Source organism: Buceros rhinoceros, unplaced genomic scaffold (genome assembly GCF_000710305.1).
Source record: "Buceros rhinoceros silvestris isolate BGI_N320 unplaced genomic scaffold, ASM71030v1 scaffold19090, whole genome shotgun sequence".
Taxonomy (NCBI): Eukaryota; Metazoa; Chordata; class Aves; order Bucerotiformes; family Bucerotidae; genus Buceros; species Buceros rhinoceros.
The window spans coordinates 77,080-92,874 of record NW_010390438.1 but is presented as its reverse complement, the minus strand read 5'-3'; the positions used below and the strand labels follow the sequence as shown (position 1 = coordinate 92,874).

The window sequence follows — 15,795 nt, the reverse complement described above, 5'->3', positions numbered from 1 at the left end:
CTCAGAAACAAATTTTCGCTACTCACTTCCAAGTAACTGAGTCATGTATAAAAAAGAAACCCCAAAACCATACTTCAACTCCCTCTGCGGGAAAAAAAAAAAAGAAAAATCCAAACCCCAAACCAATCAAAAATCTAATTTCTCAGCAAGTGTGACTCAATTTTTGAACTTCTGAGATTTTTGCTATTAAAAAAACCAGTGTGATTTCTGCTTTAGCTCTTCTTTTCTGGGCTTTTATACTGGTTTGTTTGCATTTCAAATTACTGTTCAAACTACTGTCAAATGTAGTATTTGGTCCTACAGGATATTGCCCTGTGAAATGAGATTTGTCTGCATTTATTGTGTTTTAAAAAAACCAAAAACCACAAACCTTCATGTCTGGGCAGGTGGTTTTCACAGGTGTCTGCGGCATTTACAACTCTAAATGACACCTTGCACAGGGATGAATTTCACACCATAAGAATGTGTGTGAAATGCAATTAATATTCTGAAGCTGGCATTTTTGTGATAGTTGAGATCATACAGGTGGGACTAATGGAGATATGAGAGTGTTTACAGAAGAAGGTAAGAAATGTAACTTTTCAAGTGAGGACGTGGCCAATCAAGCCTGAATGAAGTTGCTGGATGTGCTGAAACTGGGCGAGTCAAAAAGGACATAAAGATTTTGAAATTCTTTGGGAGGTTATTTCTAAGACTAACTTTCAGTCACCAGCAGAGGAGGTAAAAGAACCCTGGTTTTTGAGATGTGATAATACCCAGAGGTACTTGAACATCAGGGGATTAATAATTTCCTCTGCAGTATGGTATAAAATTGCCATCCTCTTTTGCTTTCCGGTCCATGCTCAATATGAGCAGCTTTCTGTGCAAATGTTGAGGTCAGTCAAGGTCACCTGCATGTGTGTGCTGTTTTATTAACTAAAAAATAAAAAGGTGTTTCATAGGCTTAGGAGCTCATCAGAAGTATAGTTCTAGCCTAGTGACCAAACCTGCACAGGAGTTATCTGAACTAGTGACATTTACTTACAGTGACTGGTAATAAATTCAGAAAGACAAATTGTCAGGATATTAAAAGTGAGTCTTGACTAGGTATGGTTCTGAAAAGCAGTAGGTTATGAAAAACTTTGGTTCTGCTTGTCAGTGAATATGGGATCTGTAGGTCTGAGTAGTCACAGCTCTCTGGTTTGCTTCTCAGACTTCTACCCCTTTTGACTTTCATGTTCAAGTGATGTTTGCTGCAAAATTGTCACATTCTTTCAAGAATGTGTCTCTTTTCTTAGCAGTGTGTGAAGGATCCTCTTAGACTAATTGCTCAGTACTTACCTTACTAGATGTGCGAACAATATTTGTGTGTTCTGAATTCTACATATATGACATTTAAACATCTTTTTCAGTGTATTTAGCTGAAGTCTTTCTTCAGGCAGCTATCAGCCCCTAAGCCCTTTTATTGAATCCAAAAATATGAAGTCTACCTGGTGCTTACACTCAGATTGTAGCCTGCGCTGAACAACAGTCTCTGCCTTCCGCATGTGTCTGCTTGGCTTATCTTTTCAGGGGATTTTAAGACTTTTCCCCTCAAAGTGAATAACTTCAACAGAAATTATTTTAATGAGAGAGACATTTAGTTCAACAGAATAAGTTACTTCATGAGAAAAATTAAAGAATGATTGTGCTTTTAAAAGATAATTAATTAGACTCCTAGTGTGGTGACAAATGTAACATCTTGCCTGACATGTTGAGAAGAAGAAAGTGCCTGGAATTGCACAACTAGAAGAAAATGTTCCATTTCACAGCAAGGCCAAGCCCGAGTCTTGTAATTATTTTGAAGGGAGTAAAGGTCATTTTCTATTTGCTGCATCTGTATTATGTGAGGCTCCTGTACCAGGCTCACAGAAGTTAACTCATGACCTATTTAGATTGCCCAGATTTCAAAGTCAATTTAGGCTGTCACAAATCCGATCAAGTAGACATATTCCCTTCTCTAAGGAGTGATACAGATGATGTCCAAAGCAGGCTTTTTATTTATAGCTCTGTAAGACAACAGTTTCAACTTTAAGATGCGGGTAGCTGGAATATCAGAACATGCTTTTTTTCCTGTTACTTGCTGGGTTAATCCTATAGGGGAAGAGTTGTTTGTGGTTAAATTTCCGTGTATGTTGCTTGGGCTATTTTTCAGTTATATAACTGCTTCAGTTGTTGCCTGCATCTTGATCACAAGATTTTTCCTTCTGCCGTGATTACATTTTTATGCGTATTCGTTCATTTACACCATGACTCAAAGATAGGTGCTTTAAAAATGCACTGTGTATACAGAAAATGTGTGCAGAAAATGCACGTGTCTGTCTTTCTGTGCATGTGCTCACTTAAATGCATAGAAGGTTATTTTTTTAATATAATCCGTAATCAAGTTTTATGCACAATTTTGAGAGCGGGTTTTGAATATGTCAGTTCACATTTGCAGACATCTCATACTGGAAGGCCAAGGGGACACATCCAATTCTCCAAACACCTGTAGTGTCCAGAATCTCCAAAAAATCCATGTATCAATGTCAATTGAATGAGGTGTTAGGCACTGTGTTTGTAAGCCTTGGTGAGAAAGGCAGCAGGTACGTGGCTATGTAAAGTGAGTAACAATCAAGTGTATTGCACCTTGCTGGGGGTATTCTTTTAAGCCTTTCTCTTCTTTCTTGGTTAATTCTTCAAAGGGAGGAACAAAGAGCAGGTCGGGACAGAAGGCACAGTCGTCCATCTGCTGCGTTTGACTACCACCAGCTTAATTGTCATAAAATATTCTGGCTGTTTCTCACAGTCTGCTAGTGTTTCTAGCCAAGCTTTTATAGCAAGTGTCAGGGACATGAAACAAATGATCTAGCAGTTGGTTTCAATAAGAGCTAATGCAGACCAGGTGGGGTACTGCTGCCTTCAGTTTTAGAAATAGGATCACATGAAACCTACAGTGAGTGAAGTATGTGAAGTGAGAGAGCAGATACTGTGGTACTTTGAGCAAATGGACTATGAGTGGTGAAGAGGGAAGTATGCAGGTATAGAAATTCTGCAGAGCATCTCTCTAGGATCAGGATCAGCCTATCCAGATGCTAACATGGTGGTGGTAGAACTTGAGAGTGTGAGATGTTGCTGTTGGGTTGGGAAGGGAGAGGCAAGTTTGTTGCCTGAACTGGTGAAGGAGAAAGGATCCTTCAGCATTCACCTGTGCAGTGTAGGGGAGAAATTGTCCTCGCTTTAGAGCTGAGAGTTTTATTTGCAAAATTGTAATCGTGTGTTGAGGATGTCTTGAGTAACCAGACCCATTTGAGTAGGGGCACTTGAAGTTTAGAGCCAATGTCATTCAGAACCTTTTTTTTTTTTTTTTTTGCCTTTTAAACTCTTCAGTCATTTATTTTTTCTTACTGACTTTCTTCGTCATTCTTCCCTCCATGTTCTCATTTAAAAGCTGCCAAGAAAAGAGCCTTTCAGGTTGTCTCTATCCAGGTTTAGAACACAAACCTTCAGAGGTGGAGATTAGCATTGTAACTATTTCCAGCCAATTTTATTTTTCTATTAAGCTTCCTCCTTTACGGTGTTTCTGTGGTGACAGGGGACTTTGACCATGTACTAACAGTGACACAAACTGTATTCAACTTTAACCTTCATATCCACCTCCACTATGATGCACACATTTCATTTTCAGTCTTCCCTCAGTTTAAACAAGATTTTGGTTGAAGGGAAACTGGACAAACTGTGTCTCAGACAGAGGTGGGGGGTGGGGGGGAAAAGCGACAGTTTACATTTGTTAGCAAAACAGCTCTTTTATAGAGGAAACTTTTGAGGTGAGGCTTTTGACCCTTGAATAAAGAATTCCTTTTGTAACTCTTGTGATCTGCTTTCTAAAACTAGGCTTTCAGACCCTGATTTAGCAATTGCTTAAATTACCTTAAAAGCATTTAATTGAGGTATATATTTTAGCCCAGCTGTATTCACTCATTTTAGGAGCAACATTACATCCTGTGTTTTCACAAAGACCAATAACATCCTTTATTGGTAATGTGAACTGAACTTCACCTTGAAGATTAGTATTTTGTAATTCCCATGCAACCCACATAGACAAAAGCAAAAAATCTTACATTAAATACAACTTAGCAAGGTTTACAAGGGAAGTCTGATGTGATAAATATTTTGATAAGCATGGAGCCCAACTTTTTATGAGCACTGAGCCTAAACTGGTATCATTCCCAGAAGCCCACATGATGGATGAATGAGTGCATGTTAAATGTCCATTTCCTTTTTTTCCTCAGGTTCTGCTGCTTGCATGTGCAGAAGATTTAGAATGTGTCCCTGGATTCCAGCAAAAGGTTTTGTATCTTGAACAGCCGTTTGAATTCACAGAGGACCAGCCAGTTCTGAACCGTATGTTATTTTCATATATTACTACTGTGCGAAAATGAGAATTTCTTATATATTCATATCACTGCTGCTATTTATCAGAAAACTTTTGTTTTGCCTGTAGGATTTTGATATTTGCCGTGATTCTGTCTGGGTTCCCCTGCGCTAATTCTGTATCTCTACAGACTTCATTCTCTTCCATGTATTAGAGGTGACAAAGTGCTATATATAATTATTTAGGACAATATGAATACTGTGAAAACTTAAAAACATCCACTTTTTAAAAAGCAAATTTACTCTGTATTTTTTTATAGATTTTCCTATAATCTTGGAAATCAGGGCTTCCCTATCAACATTTCACTGTATATTCATCTTTTCAACTCAGATTTAGTAACTTGCATCTTAGAAGTTTCATTGAAAGCCTGTGCAAGCCCATGTCTGCATGAAATTCAGAGGAGGCTGGATGCAGGGTGTGACCATCAGTGACAGCAAGTTGTTACTCTGTGCCACACAGCTGGGATGTTCAGTAATATTTCCAATCACCAGGTGTAATGTGATAAAATCCAGTCTGGCACTGTATACTCAAAGCATTAATCTGAAGGAGATTTAACTGTCTGTCAGTCCTGGAGTCAGTTCATTCAAACACTTTAGAGAACAAGTGTTACAACTTGTTTGTTCAGTTTTTTGTGGCTTTGGGACATCAAGACTGTCAAACTAAAGCACTACCTCAGCCCATGGTTTTGAAGACTTACCTTAGGTGCTGCCATCTTTACATTTTTGCATGTGATATGTATTAATAATAGTTTTTGTCATGCGTGGCTGCTTGCTGTTGAAAGAGGAATTTTTCCGTGCGCTGCATGACGCGGTACTGCTTGGCATCTACATACAGTATCTAGATCCTACAATGGGATACACTGGGATAGTTCCACTAGCAATATTCTCATTAAATGCATGTGTTTCTCATCTTGGTCCCCTCCTGATGTTACTAACTACATATCGATATATTTTCACTGTTAGGTGTGTTTTGATGAAGGTGTAATATGTGCACTCTTGTTTTAAACTAGTGTTAACTTTTCCAAATGAAATGTCAGAATTAGTTGCCACAATCTATTGAAAGAACTCTTAGCACCTGTTAAAGGCTGCATGACTTAAGTTTAAAATAAACCTTTAGGATAACATTTTTCAGTCAAAGCATTTTGGTAAGTTACTTAGGCTGAGTTGCGTTTCCAGAGGAAATTCAGATCATAAGCAGTAATGCTGCTCAGAGAAGTGAGATTGTTCTTCAGTTTAGAAGAGAGATTTCAAACTTATAATTTCTTTAGGCAGTTTTGTTTTATTTGAAATTCTTAAAGAGTTGACATGATAAAAAGTAGAAATTCTTGGAATATAGGAAGTATAATAGGTTTAGTAGGCATGCAAAGTTGAAGGCCTACGTAAAGAAAAGCAGTATTAGTGTGTTAGTGTCAAGCTGAATGAAAATAACCTTTGTTGTATTTGACTGCTTTGGAACTTCGAGGCTCTAGCGTGTCTGGCCAGTTCTGGTGATTTGTGCCTGTTCTCCCAAGCACCCAAAGGAGGAGTTGGTTAAGCCAGAGTTGACTGGGCTGCTCTGCGGTGACTGAGCAAATTGCAGTGGTGTGAAACTGGCACAATAATTAAGATGCCATCATTAATGTGAGGAGGAGGGAAAAGCAGGCGGAGATTTAGAAATGCCTGGAAACAATCTTTGGAATTAAATTATTTTAATAAGCAGACACTAAATTGGCCTAATATGTAACGTTCGACAAAGGCAGGCTGTCGATGCGTGATTCTCTTTAATTCAATCACTCGTAAACAGAGTGTCCTTCATGCAGCAGCATTAAACCTCTGCACAGTTTCTTCATTTTAGCTGTCAACAGAATTGATATTTTTAATCGTCTGTTTGAATACACTTTGCATGCTCTTGCATCCTTTTATACCTATTACCCAAGAGTGCTGTAATTTAGCAGTTGCCTTGCAATGTGAGGCTTACGAGGGCTATGTAAATTAATAGAGCGAGTATGCAAAGCAGGCCTATAGCAGTGATTGTTTTTGTAGTCCTCGATAAGCAAAGAAGCTCCTTAATTCCTTCCTGAAGTACAATAGAACAAGTATCTCTTTTTTTTTTATTTTTCAATTTAAGGCCTTACTGTATGTTTTATTGCCAGTATCTCCCTTGTAATTAAATATGGGTTATGGCTGGTTCTTATGTATCACTTCCACATGCGGCAATGTTAATTATATTTTGCATTTACTCATGGGAAAAAGGAAAAACCCAAACTGAAGGTACAGATTTGTAGCTTGCTGCTTAATCTAATTTGTGCTAAGTCATAACAAAGCTTACTTATAAGTTGGCTATCAATTACACCAGTTCAGTTTATGCATACCTTCCTTCCTGGAGGAGAATTTCACTGGAATTCTGTTGCTGTTTCTTAGTGTTTTGAACATTGTGCTCAGGCTGAAACACTTTTTAAAAATGTTGTATCATTTTAACAACCTCCAGACTTGGACCATTTTATTTCCCTAATTTTGTCATTTGTTTTTCCTAATCTTGACTTCTTTTTTCCTCATCAGATCCCTTTATCTCCCTATAACTTATGTTTTTCCATGACCATTTCTTGCTCTCCTACTTCTGGTCTGCCCATTTCTTTTTCCCGAGCGCAGTTTTCTTAACCCAGATGCTCCTTTGATGTAGTGAGAGAGGGATTCACAGAGTCACTTTCTGGAAATACTAGGGGGTCTGTCCACATAATTACTGCTTTAGCAAGGCATTGTGTTACTAAATTTTATTCCTTATATTTTCTTTTAATTTAGACCTAGACATCTTCTGCAATCAAATAGAGACCGTAACAATTGCTACGTTCTTGATAAAGTGATAATTGACAGCATTTGATTACAGGTTTTACACCTTTCTTCAAAGCTTGTGGCCATGAAATGCTTCCCTATCAGAAGGCTTGTCTTTGGTAAGGGTGACAGCTTGCTGGTAAAGATAATGCTGCGTCATGCCAGGCTGGTAGAAAGTTCCTAATCAAACTCATCAAATGTGGAAATGTAATTGTGTTACATTAATCATGTTTATACTTAACATACATGAGTCTTGACTTTTGGGGGTATTTTTAATTGACAATGAATCAAATAGTGCACTTGAAAAACTGAGGCAATTAACATAAAAGTGCTGGGTGATGCGTTGTGCATGCTAATGGAGGGAATACATTGCTGGTGATCTAAATGTCAAAACAAAGGAAGTTTTGACCCTTACTTGAAAAGCTTTAATTTGGATGTTAATTAATGGCTGACCTCTTCTGTCTCTTACGTGATAGATTGCATGTTTCAGAGCTTGGGCTGCTTCAAGATCAAGGCTTTGCCTGTCCACATTTGGGTACTTTTTTATTCTGTGGATTTTAACAAAGACTTTTCTATTCAACCATATTGAAAACCTTTGTTTACTCATATGATGGGAAATATACTAATCTGCTTATCATTAACGCTTAAAGGCAGCTCTTCTGTTGTTGGAGGCTACAGCTTTGCTTGACAAGATTTCTTTTGTTCGAGCTGGATAATGCCAGTGGAAAGATCAGAGAAGACCATTTTTCCTATTATTACAACATCATGCGTGTACATGGATCACAGCGCCAATCACACTCACATCAAAACATTCCCTGTTGATTCTCAGATGATTCCGTGTGTGATTTGTGATTTACCACATCCACTCTTCCTACTGATTACTGTGCCATTTGACTGTACAGATGGCCTCTTTCTGTGGCTGTTTCATGCTGTCAATATTATTGCTGTTACTCTCGTGTTTATTCTGATCCACACAGTGTGTGTTGTCACACACGCTTGATTCATCTCCCCCTGCTTCACTGTTCCTGCAGCTTGCATAGAGCCAATGTCGTAGCCTAATTCAAGATACTATAATATGCCAAATCCTCTGTGCAGTTTTAACATGAGGTTTATGTGCTAGTGTTAACTCTTCAGGCTGAATATTGCAGGTTTTAGGTAGTTGGAACTATAGGTGAGCAGTAGTTGTAGCCTGTAAAAGAACATTTTTCAGGAAAAGTAAGAGTTTTGACTTAGTAATTTCTTGCAGGGAAAACTGTCTGGACTTCAGGGTAGTAGCTCGATAACTATGTTTTTTTCACGTTTTCAGATGTACGTATCTGTAGTGCATCCTTCCTGAAACACAGTTGTAGCTCTTCAAAATAACAAACTCTTTAATGCATTTGAATTCTACAAACATCTTAAAGTTACTTTCCTTTCACATGAATCACTCACTAAGAAATGTACTTCTTCAGAAAATGTGGAAGTGTTGTTTGGTTCCTGTTTGGCATGTGGTACCACGTTCTACAGAAATGTGTCTCAACTTTTTCACCCAGGTAGCAGAATGCTTTTTGTACTTGATGTGTACATATCCATGTGTGGAACTTGAATGCTAGAGCTGCAGTTCCGACACTTGAATATAAGATTAAGACCAGGCATCTGGGACTCTGTTATGCTGTGTGGACAGGAATCTTGGTCAGGATTTGAAGCCAGACATCAGGGATATCTCTTAATCACCCTATTCCTATTGAAATGAATAAATGACTTGTAGGAAGACAAACTCACGTTACAAAAATTCCAGAAAATATCCAGGGGTGTGCAAAACGGTTGCAAAAGTGTAGAAGTAATTTTTAAAGTGGAAGATTGTTAAATTTACAACATGTTCATGGAGACAGAGAAGAGGATCTTCAAAGGGAGGATCTTTATGCACTTAGTTACCTAAGGCATTGCTTTTTAATTGAAGTTTGATGCCTAACTCTTACGCAGAGGGAGAAAGTTGTCTGTGTGTGTATTGTGACTAACTAGGATAGAACACCCTGCTTGTGTCTCTGAATAGATGTATGCAGATTGATACTGCAACACCTCAGAATATCTTGGCTCTTAAACGGCTTTCACATGTGATTAAAGCAAAACAAAACAGGAAAAAATGGTGGTTGAAGCGAAGTGGCCAATGCCTTCCAAACACTGTATGTCAGCTTATTAACAGGGCCTAAGGGGAAAGGAGTTTAAATTAGATAGTTTGATTTTTACACATGTACATTTAATTAAACTAGTTTTTTTCAAAGGTAGGATGTTAGACTGAACAAGTAAAATAATTATTTCAACTCTAAAAAATGTCTTCAGAGCTAAGTCAAAATCTCTCAGGGATATAGTCTTTTGTAGAATAAAACCTCTTGTAGAGGTGAAACCTCCTCTTAACATTGTAATTCCAAGGTGGAGGAAATTATGACCTAAACCCAGAAAGTGTCTTGACTTGTTGAGGAAAGCCATGCAACCCACAAAGTGGATGAGGATCTTTGTAGTGGCAGTGAATGCTCTGTAATGGGTTGGTCTGGATTTAGGAATATAAAAATAGCAGACAACTTGGTTTGAGACTTTATTTGTTTCTGGAGACTTTCCAAGAGCCGTAATGTTTTGTAGATAATACTTTTTTGAAATATGCGTAGGCTTTGGTTGGCTGAAGCATGCCAGCCATTCTTCTAATAGTCTAAATCAATGACCAACTGCTTGGTATTAGCAGGATGAGTCTCCTGCTCAGTGCAGTGCAAACCCTGTAGTAATAATGTCCCCAGGTGCTGCAGTGGAAGACTTCTGCTTTCAGTTGGCAATTCCAAAACAAAACAAAAAAATCAGATTAACTGTGCTATCACTCCCTAACTGATTAACAATGCAGGCCAAGAGGCAGCCTTGTTCTCTGCAGGCGTATAAACGTGTTAGAAGGGCAAAGTCTGTCTTTTAGGAAAATGTAGGTAGCTTGGCTTTGGACAAGCTCAGCAAGGACACAGTCTGATGCTGATTGCTTATGGGTTGGCAAAATTTAACAGGACCATCTTCCTGAGGACACGAGGGGTAGAGGCAGATGACTTCTGGTTATAGTTTACGCTTGAGACTGTGCTGAAGAGGCTACTGCATCAGGCCCGCTTTGTCAGGCGGAAGCTCTTGTCCTCGTCTGACAGACTGATGCAACGCAAATTACTACATGCTGAGATGTTAATGCATTTCTGCAGCACCCAGCTTTGTATTTTCACAGACTGCGTTTCTGACAGAACTTTTAATTTGAGGATCTTAGGAAGGCACCATTCAAAAGACTCATGGGTAGCCAACCTTTTCCATTACATTTCAAAGTGCAGTGTGGACATTTAGCAAGAATTAATGAGAGTATGTGAGGTTAAATCTTCCTTTAAACATAGAATCCCATTTAAGTTAATGAAATCTTAAAGCACGCAAGTATTCTTGAAAATAATTGTAGATGTAATTCACAATTAATTCTTAGCTTTTAGGATTTCCCTCTGCTAATCCAAATCAAATTATAACTTTTCTAATGTAATTATGCTCAGGGTTCAACTTGCAGTTTTTCTTTCCCCTTGCTTATTTAAAACAGTCTTTCCTGGACAGAGCGATCTGTAGGCATCAGCTATGGTCTGCTTTAATAGACGCATCTTTTTACACAGCTTTCTTATGGCATGTGATCACTCAGTCTCGCTTTGACAATAAGGAACTCGTGAAGTCTTTCTGAAATGGATTAGATTGAGTGCTTTTTTCTAGCTGGAGGCTAGTGTTCCTGGTTTTGTCTCATGTTTCTGTTCAGCTTATCCACCCGAACCCTTTCCTCTAGAGAAGGGAAAGAAAAAGTAACTTTTTGTGGACTGACTTTGAAAACTCTGATCGTTTTGGACCAGCTTAGTGGATCTTTGTATGCCTTGTACCTGCTGCTGCTTCTTGGGTAGACGAGTGAGGCTGCAGGTAGAGGAGCAAATGTATGTTGTGTTCAGCGGTGCGAATATTAACTAAAATGTTCATGGTGTGGATCTTTAAATCCCTGAAAAAGTATCAGTCCTGGTGAGTGGTAGGATTTGCTCGAACAAATTGCCTAAAGAAACCTGCTTGCAGGGAAGGTTATCTTAAACAAAAATCTGAAATACCTTTATCAAAGAAATCTTTTCAAACAAGGTGAAAATAAAATTGGGAGCCCTGGAGAGGTCTAAAAGACGATTCTCATAGAGATCTTGGGATGTTGCTTTCTCAGACAGGATCTCCACTTTTAATACTAGTTTTGATTTGTTTCTTTTCTAAAAAAAAAAAAAATCAATGCAACCTTCCTCCTGTCTCAGCTGTGGAGAGAACTGAAGCAGAACCAAGGGGCCCTTAAAGAAGGCAGCAAAACAGGCAATACTGGAGCAGCATACAGGTACTTATAGCAAGAGAAAATCAACACCAAAGTTGTAGCCAGCATCAGTGTTTTCTTTGACACTTTTGAAACACTCACTATCACGTATCAGAACAGGAATTCAGGTTAGACTGGAGTAAATTATAATCTCCCTGATGCATGGGACCATTCTACAGCCAGGGATTTGGGTTTATTTTACTAGAGGGCAAATGGCAGGTCTCTTGCTCTCCTTATCCAGTGGTGTGAACACTTTGGCTAGACCTTTGTGTAGAAACCAAGTTGTCCTCTCTTGCAATTTTTGCCAAAATACCAAAAAAGCAGGTTGTAGAAAATGGGGCAATTTTAAATTTTCTTTATTTTCTTGTTATAATCTAAAAATATTTATATTTTCTACTAGACATGCTGATAAGAACCATTGTTTGTGTAAATGCATTCAGGCCTCTGGGTTTTGTTTACCGCCTCTTGTGTGGCAGTGAACTAGCGGCAATGGAAAATGTTCTCTCGCTTGCTAGAAAACCAAATTGCCTGGTTACAGGTAAGACTCCTGCAGACTTTATTTAGCTGGAGTTTTAATTACAGTGCCAGCTCTCAACTCCTACAATAGAACAGTAGGGACACCACTATAATTTGACCTTTATAAAACATTAACAACAACCTATACAAATATATAACTTGAACTTTAAAGAATAAATACAGTGGGAGGCAGAATTCAAAGAATAATGAAAATAAAATTTGCATATAATATTTTTACTTTGGGGGAAAAGAATTCATAAAACCTGGTAGTGTGGACACCAAAGGGATGTTTGTGTGTTTGGTTCCCTCTATCTGTCTTCTATTCCACATACAAAAATGCTGCAACTGTTGGCAGAAGAATGTTTTCACAGTTTTATCATGCCTCGGGGAAAGCAGTCCTGCTGTGAGGCTTGGAATAAAGGCTACTGTAGAAACCATATAGGAAGTGTTGATGTGTAAGAAACTAGAGTCTGTTTCTTTTCCTGGAAGAATCAGTTCAGGAAACTTCAGGTGCCTGCTTGTTTCCTCGGAATCTCTTCTTGTCAGATTTCTGTCTCCTCTCCTTGCTGTATTCCCTGGGCAGAGAATCATTCACCTGGCGAGATGCAGTGAATGGTACCCTGGGCTGGTATGGTTATCTGCTGTTGGTAAGGTGTGCCAATTTCTGTGATTTCTGCGTAATGCTCTGTGCCAGATGTACTGGGGAAGAGAAGGAAAGATTGAGAATGTACATCAGGTACTGGGGAAGGGACTCAACCTCTCACTAACCTAACGGCTCACAGGCACATTTAAGGTTAAAGGTTGTGTTTAAGAGCTGTTGAACGCGGAGCCGTATTGCTGTGGGGAACAGCACAATTCCAATAATTGCTCCGTTTGCATTCAAGGAGAGGCGGTTTCTGCCCTCTCAGTGCTTGAAGAAGGGGATGAAATATGTGCAGGAGAACAGTTCCTCTCCTGCAGTGTGCAACGCTCGGGCAGGCAGACCTGACAGAAGCACAAGGGAGGTTCTTTAATTCTGCTGGATGAGTTCGTGTTCAAACACGATGCTGGATGCAAGAAATGATGTGGAGGGTGGGAAGGCAGCTATTAAGTGTTGTGGTCAGGGAGCTTCTCAGGGATTCATTGTGGCTGAAAGAGTTTGTGTTTGGTTGTTTAGTTACTATTGCTTTGGTGTTGGTTCTTTTGGTGGTGGTTGTTGTTGTTTTTAATCTTGACTCTTCTGAGCAAAAGAGTTATTCGGCCTGGCTTGTGTTGTGGAGAAACTACTCAAGTGTGACATAAAAAAAAAAAAGACACGGTGGTTTTACAATATTTTTCTAGAGAAATGAAAACAGTATTGTGGGAGTCATACAGTGTAATTTACAACCAGGGAGCTTGTTTCGTCAAGATTATTAAAAGTTAGGCTTGTGACACAGGAAATAGTATAAAATTATCTGAAATAACAGAGGTGGTCGCTCTTCTGATTAATAAAATACAATGCTCCAAATGTTCCGTAAGATTTGGTGTTTCTTCTGAGAAATGTCAGATCTCAGGCAGGTAGGCAGAAGCTTTTTGGCATAATAGAATAGCAGCTTCTGTTGACTGTAAATCAAAATAAGAAACTTTATTAATTATTATTACTTCTGGCACTTGTCCTTTAGACTCTGTCTTTAACAGCTTCTCCAGTAAAGTTTAAAAGAAACTGAAATATGAAAGCTTTAACACTTACATAATAAATCTATTAATCTTAATGTGTCTGCAAATACTGGGCATTGACTACTTACTAGTGGTTTTAGAAGTCCGCGTCATTTCCCAGAACTGCACGATATTAACTACAGTTAACTCTAATAATTGAAATTAAATTACCTGACAATGAAAGAGTGCTGGACACATTTGGCTTAACTCTTTCTGTCCCCAAAGCTATGCTTTACATCCTGATTTAACAAGGTATTTAAGCAGCACCTTAAATTAAGTCCCTGCCACACTCTATACAGGAATTTGACTTTGCCTCAGTGTTTTATAGGCCTGAATTCTATTCGCTTCAGCACAAGTTTTTGCTTATGCAAAATGTTTGCCCTTTGGGAAAGGCTTGGTGGCAGCAGAACTGTGAGGTGACACCTATGCAGCTGTGCAAAAGAAAAGGCATGCAAGTGTCTTAGCACGTGAGTTTTCTGTGCCAAAAACAGATGGAGCGATTACGCTCAGAACCATACATGTGGCAAGAAGTTCAGCTGCCACGGAAGAATGCTGTTTTTCTGCTGGTGTGGTTTTCCAGCACGAGCCTGTGCCAAAACTCTCGTTCCTCCTAGCTGCATGGGCTACCGGATTTTAGGTAGTTGGGCAAATAAATCTAGACTGGTCTCTTTTACATTCGCTTAATGACCTCTTAAACATAATGAAGCTCTGGACAGGGATGAGCACTGTGAAGAGGTGGAGGCGGCTGGTGCCCTGCTGCCTGCTGTGTACGTAGGTGAGAGCTTCAGGAAGGCAGGCTGCTGGCAGGGATCCTGCCAGGGAAGGCTGGAGAGGGCCTTGCTAGAACAGCTGGCACTGCCCCCATGAGAACTGTCTGACTTAAAAGTTTAATGAAGATTGTGGTGTTCAACTAAGATTACAGGCTGGGCTTAATGCAAGAAGGTTGGAAGTGGGAGGTTGTAAAAGGTTGCAAAGCTGTTCTCTCTCTGACTTTACTATTTACAGTGGTCTCCAATACCAGGTTTATAATACAGTTTTTCTGCTAAAGCTGGGGGTTGAGAAAACCTGGTGGCAGCCCCTGCTTTTACTTTGTCCTCTGCATGAATTTAATAGAGCGATGCCAGTTTAGCAATGGTGGGGGAGAGCCCTTTTCACTTTATGAAATTTTGAGTGCTTATTTCCATCAAGGCTTCAGAAATAGATAGTGGCCACAAAGATCAGTTAAAGAGCTTATTTAGACCAAAAGAACCTTAGAAGGTACCCAGGTGCTGTATGGTTTGCACTTCCTCCCCCCAAACCAAAATAAAAATCAGCTAGACTTTTACCAAAACAGACAAAAATGAACTAAAAAAATAAAACCAACCGAACATCCAACCCCCAAACAAAAAAACCCCAGCAAATCCTGAATCGAGGCCTCAAAGGAAGATTTGGTCAAACAACATCCTACACAGCAAACCTTTGATTCTCTTCTTCCTCTTCTCTCATCTCTGTGGCAATCTCCAAAAATCTTTGTGGTGATCTTTAAGATCTTATGTACCACAAGGTGTTTTCTCACGTAGGCTTTCCTGAGGAGCAGAGCTTATGCTTAGATCTGCATGGGTCATATACCCGGCAGAATGAAATCACTTAACTATGTACGTATGCCCCCGCTTTTCCCTTCTGCTGGCTCTTCCTTTAGTTGAAACAGTTACGTTTCAAAGGGATTCATTATGTGTGGATTAAATGAGTGACTCCATAGCCTGGTAGTTTGCCCGTTTCCATATGAGTGAAGGTTGTTGTCCCGCTCCCTGCTCACCTGGGTGCTTATGCTTTTTTAATGCTTTAAAAAGAAAAAACTAAAACCATGGAAAGCATTAGTGATTATTTTAAAGTAAGCATTTTTATAGGAATTTTAATAAGTGTTCAGGGAGCTGGAACTGGAACCTGCTTATGATGTGTGCAGAAGAGTATTTGGATAATAATGATTTCAAACAATGTAGAAACACTTCAACATCAGTTTCAGCAGG

General features: G+C 39.1%; 1 protein-coding gene across 1 annotated transcript in view; it reads left to right on the top strand.

Moving 5' to 3' along the window:
* Nucleotides 1-542: 542 nt before the first annotated feature.
* Nucleotides 543-15,795, top strand: part of LOC104494992 (cadherin-13-like) — a 75,269-nt gene continuing 60,016 nt past the window's right edge. Inside the window, exons 1-2 of the mRNA XM_010137904.1 lie at nt 543-564; nt 4,255-4,401. Of these exons, the coding sequence (XP_010136206.1) occupies nt 543-564; nt 4,255-4,401 (169 nt within the window). The remainder of the gene's footprint in view (nt 565-4,254; nt 4,402-15,795) is intronic.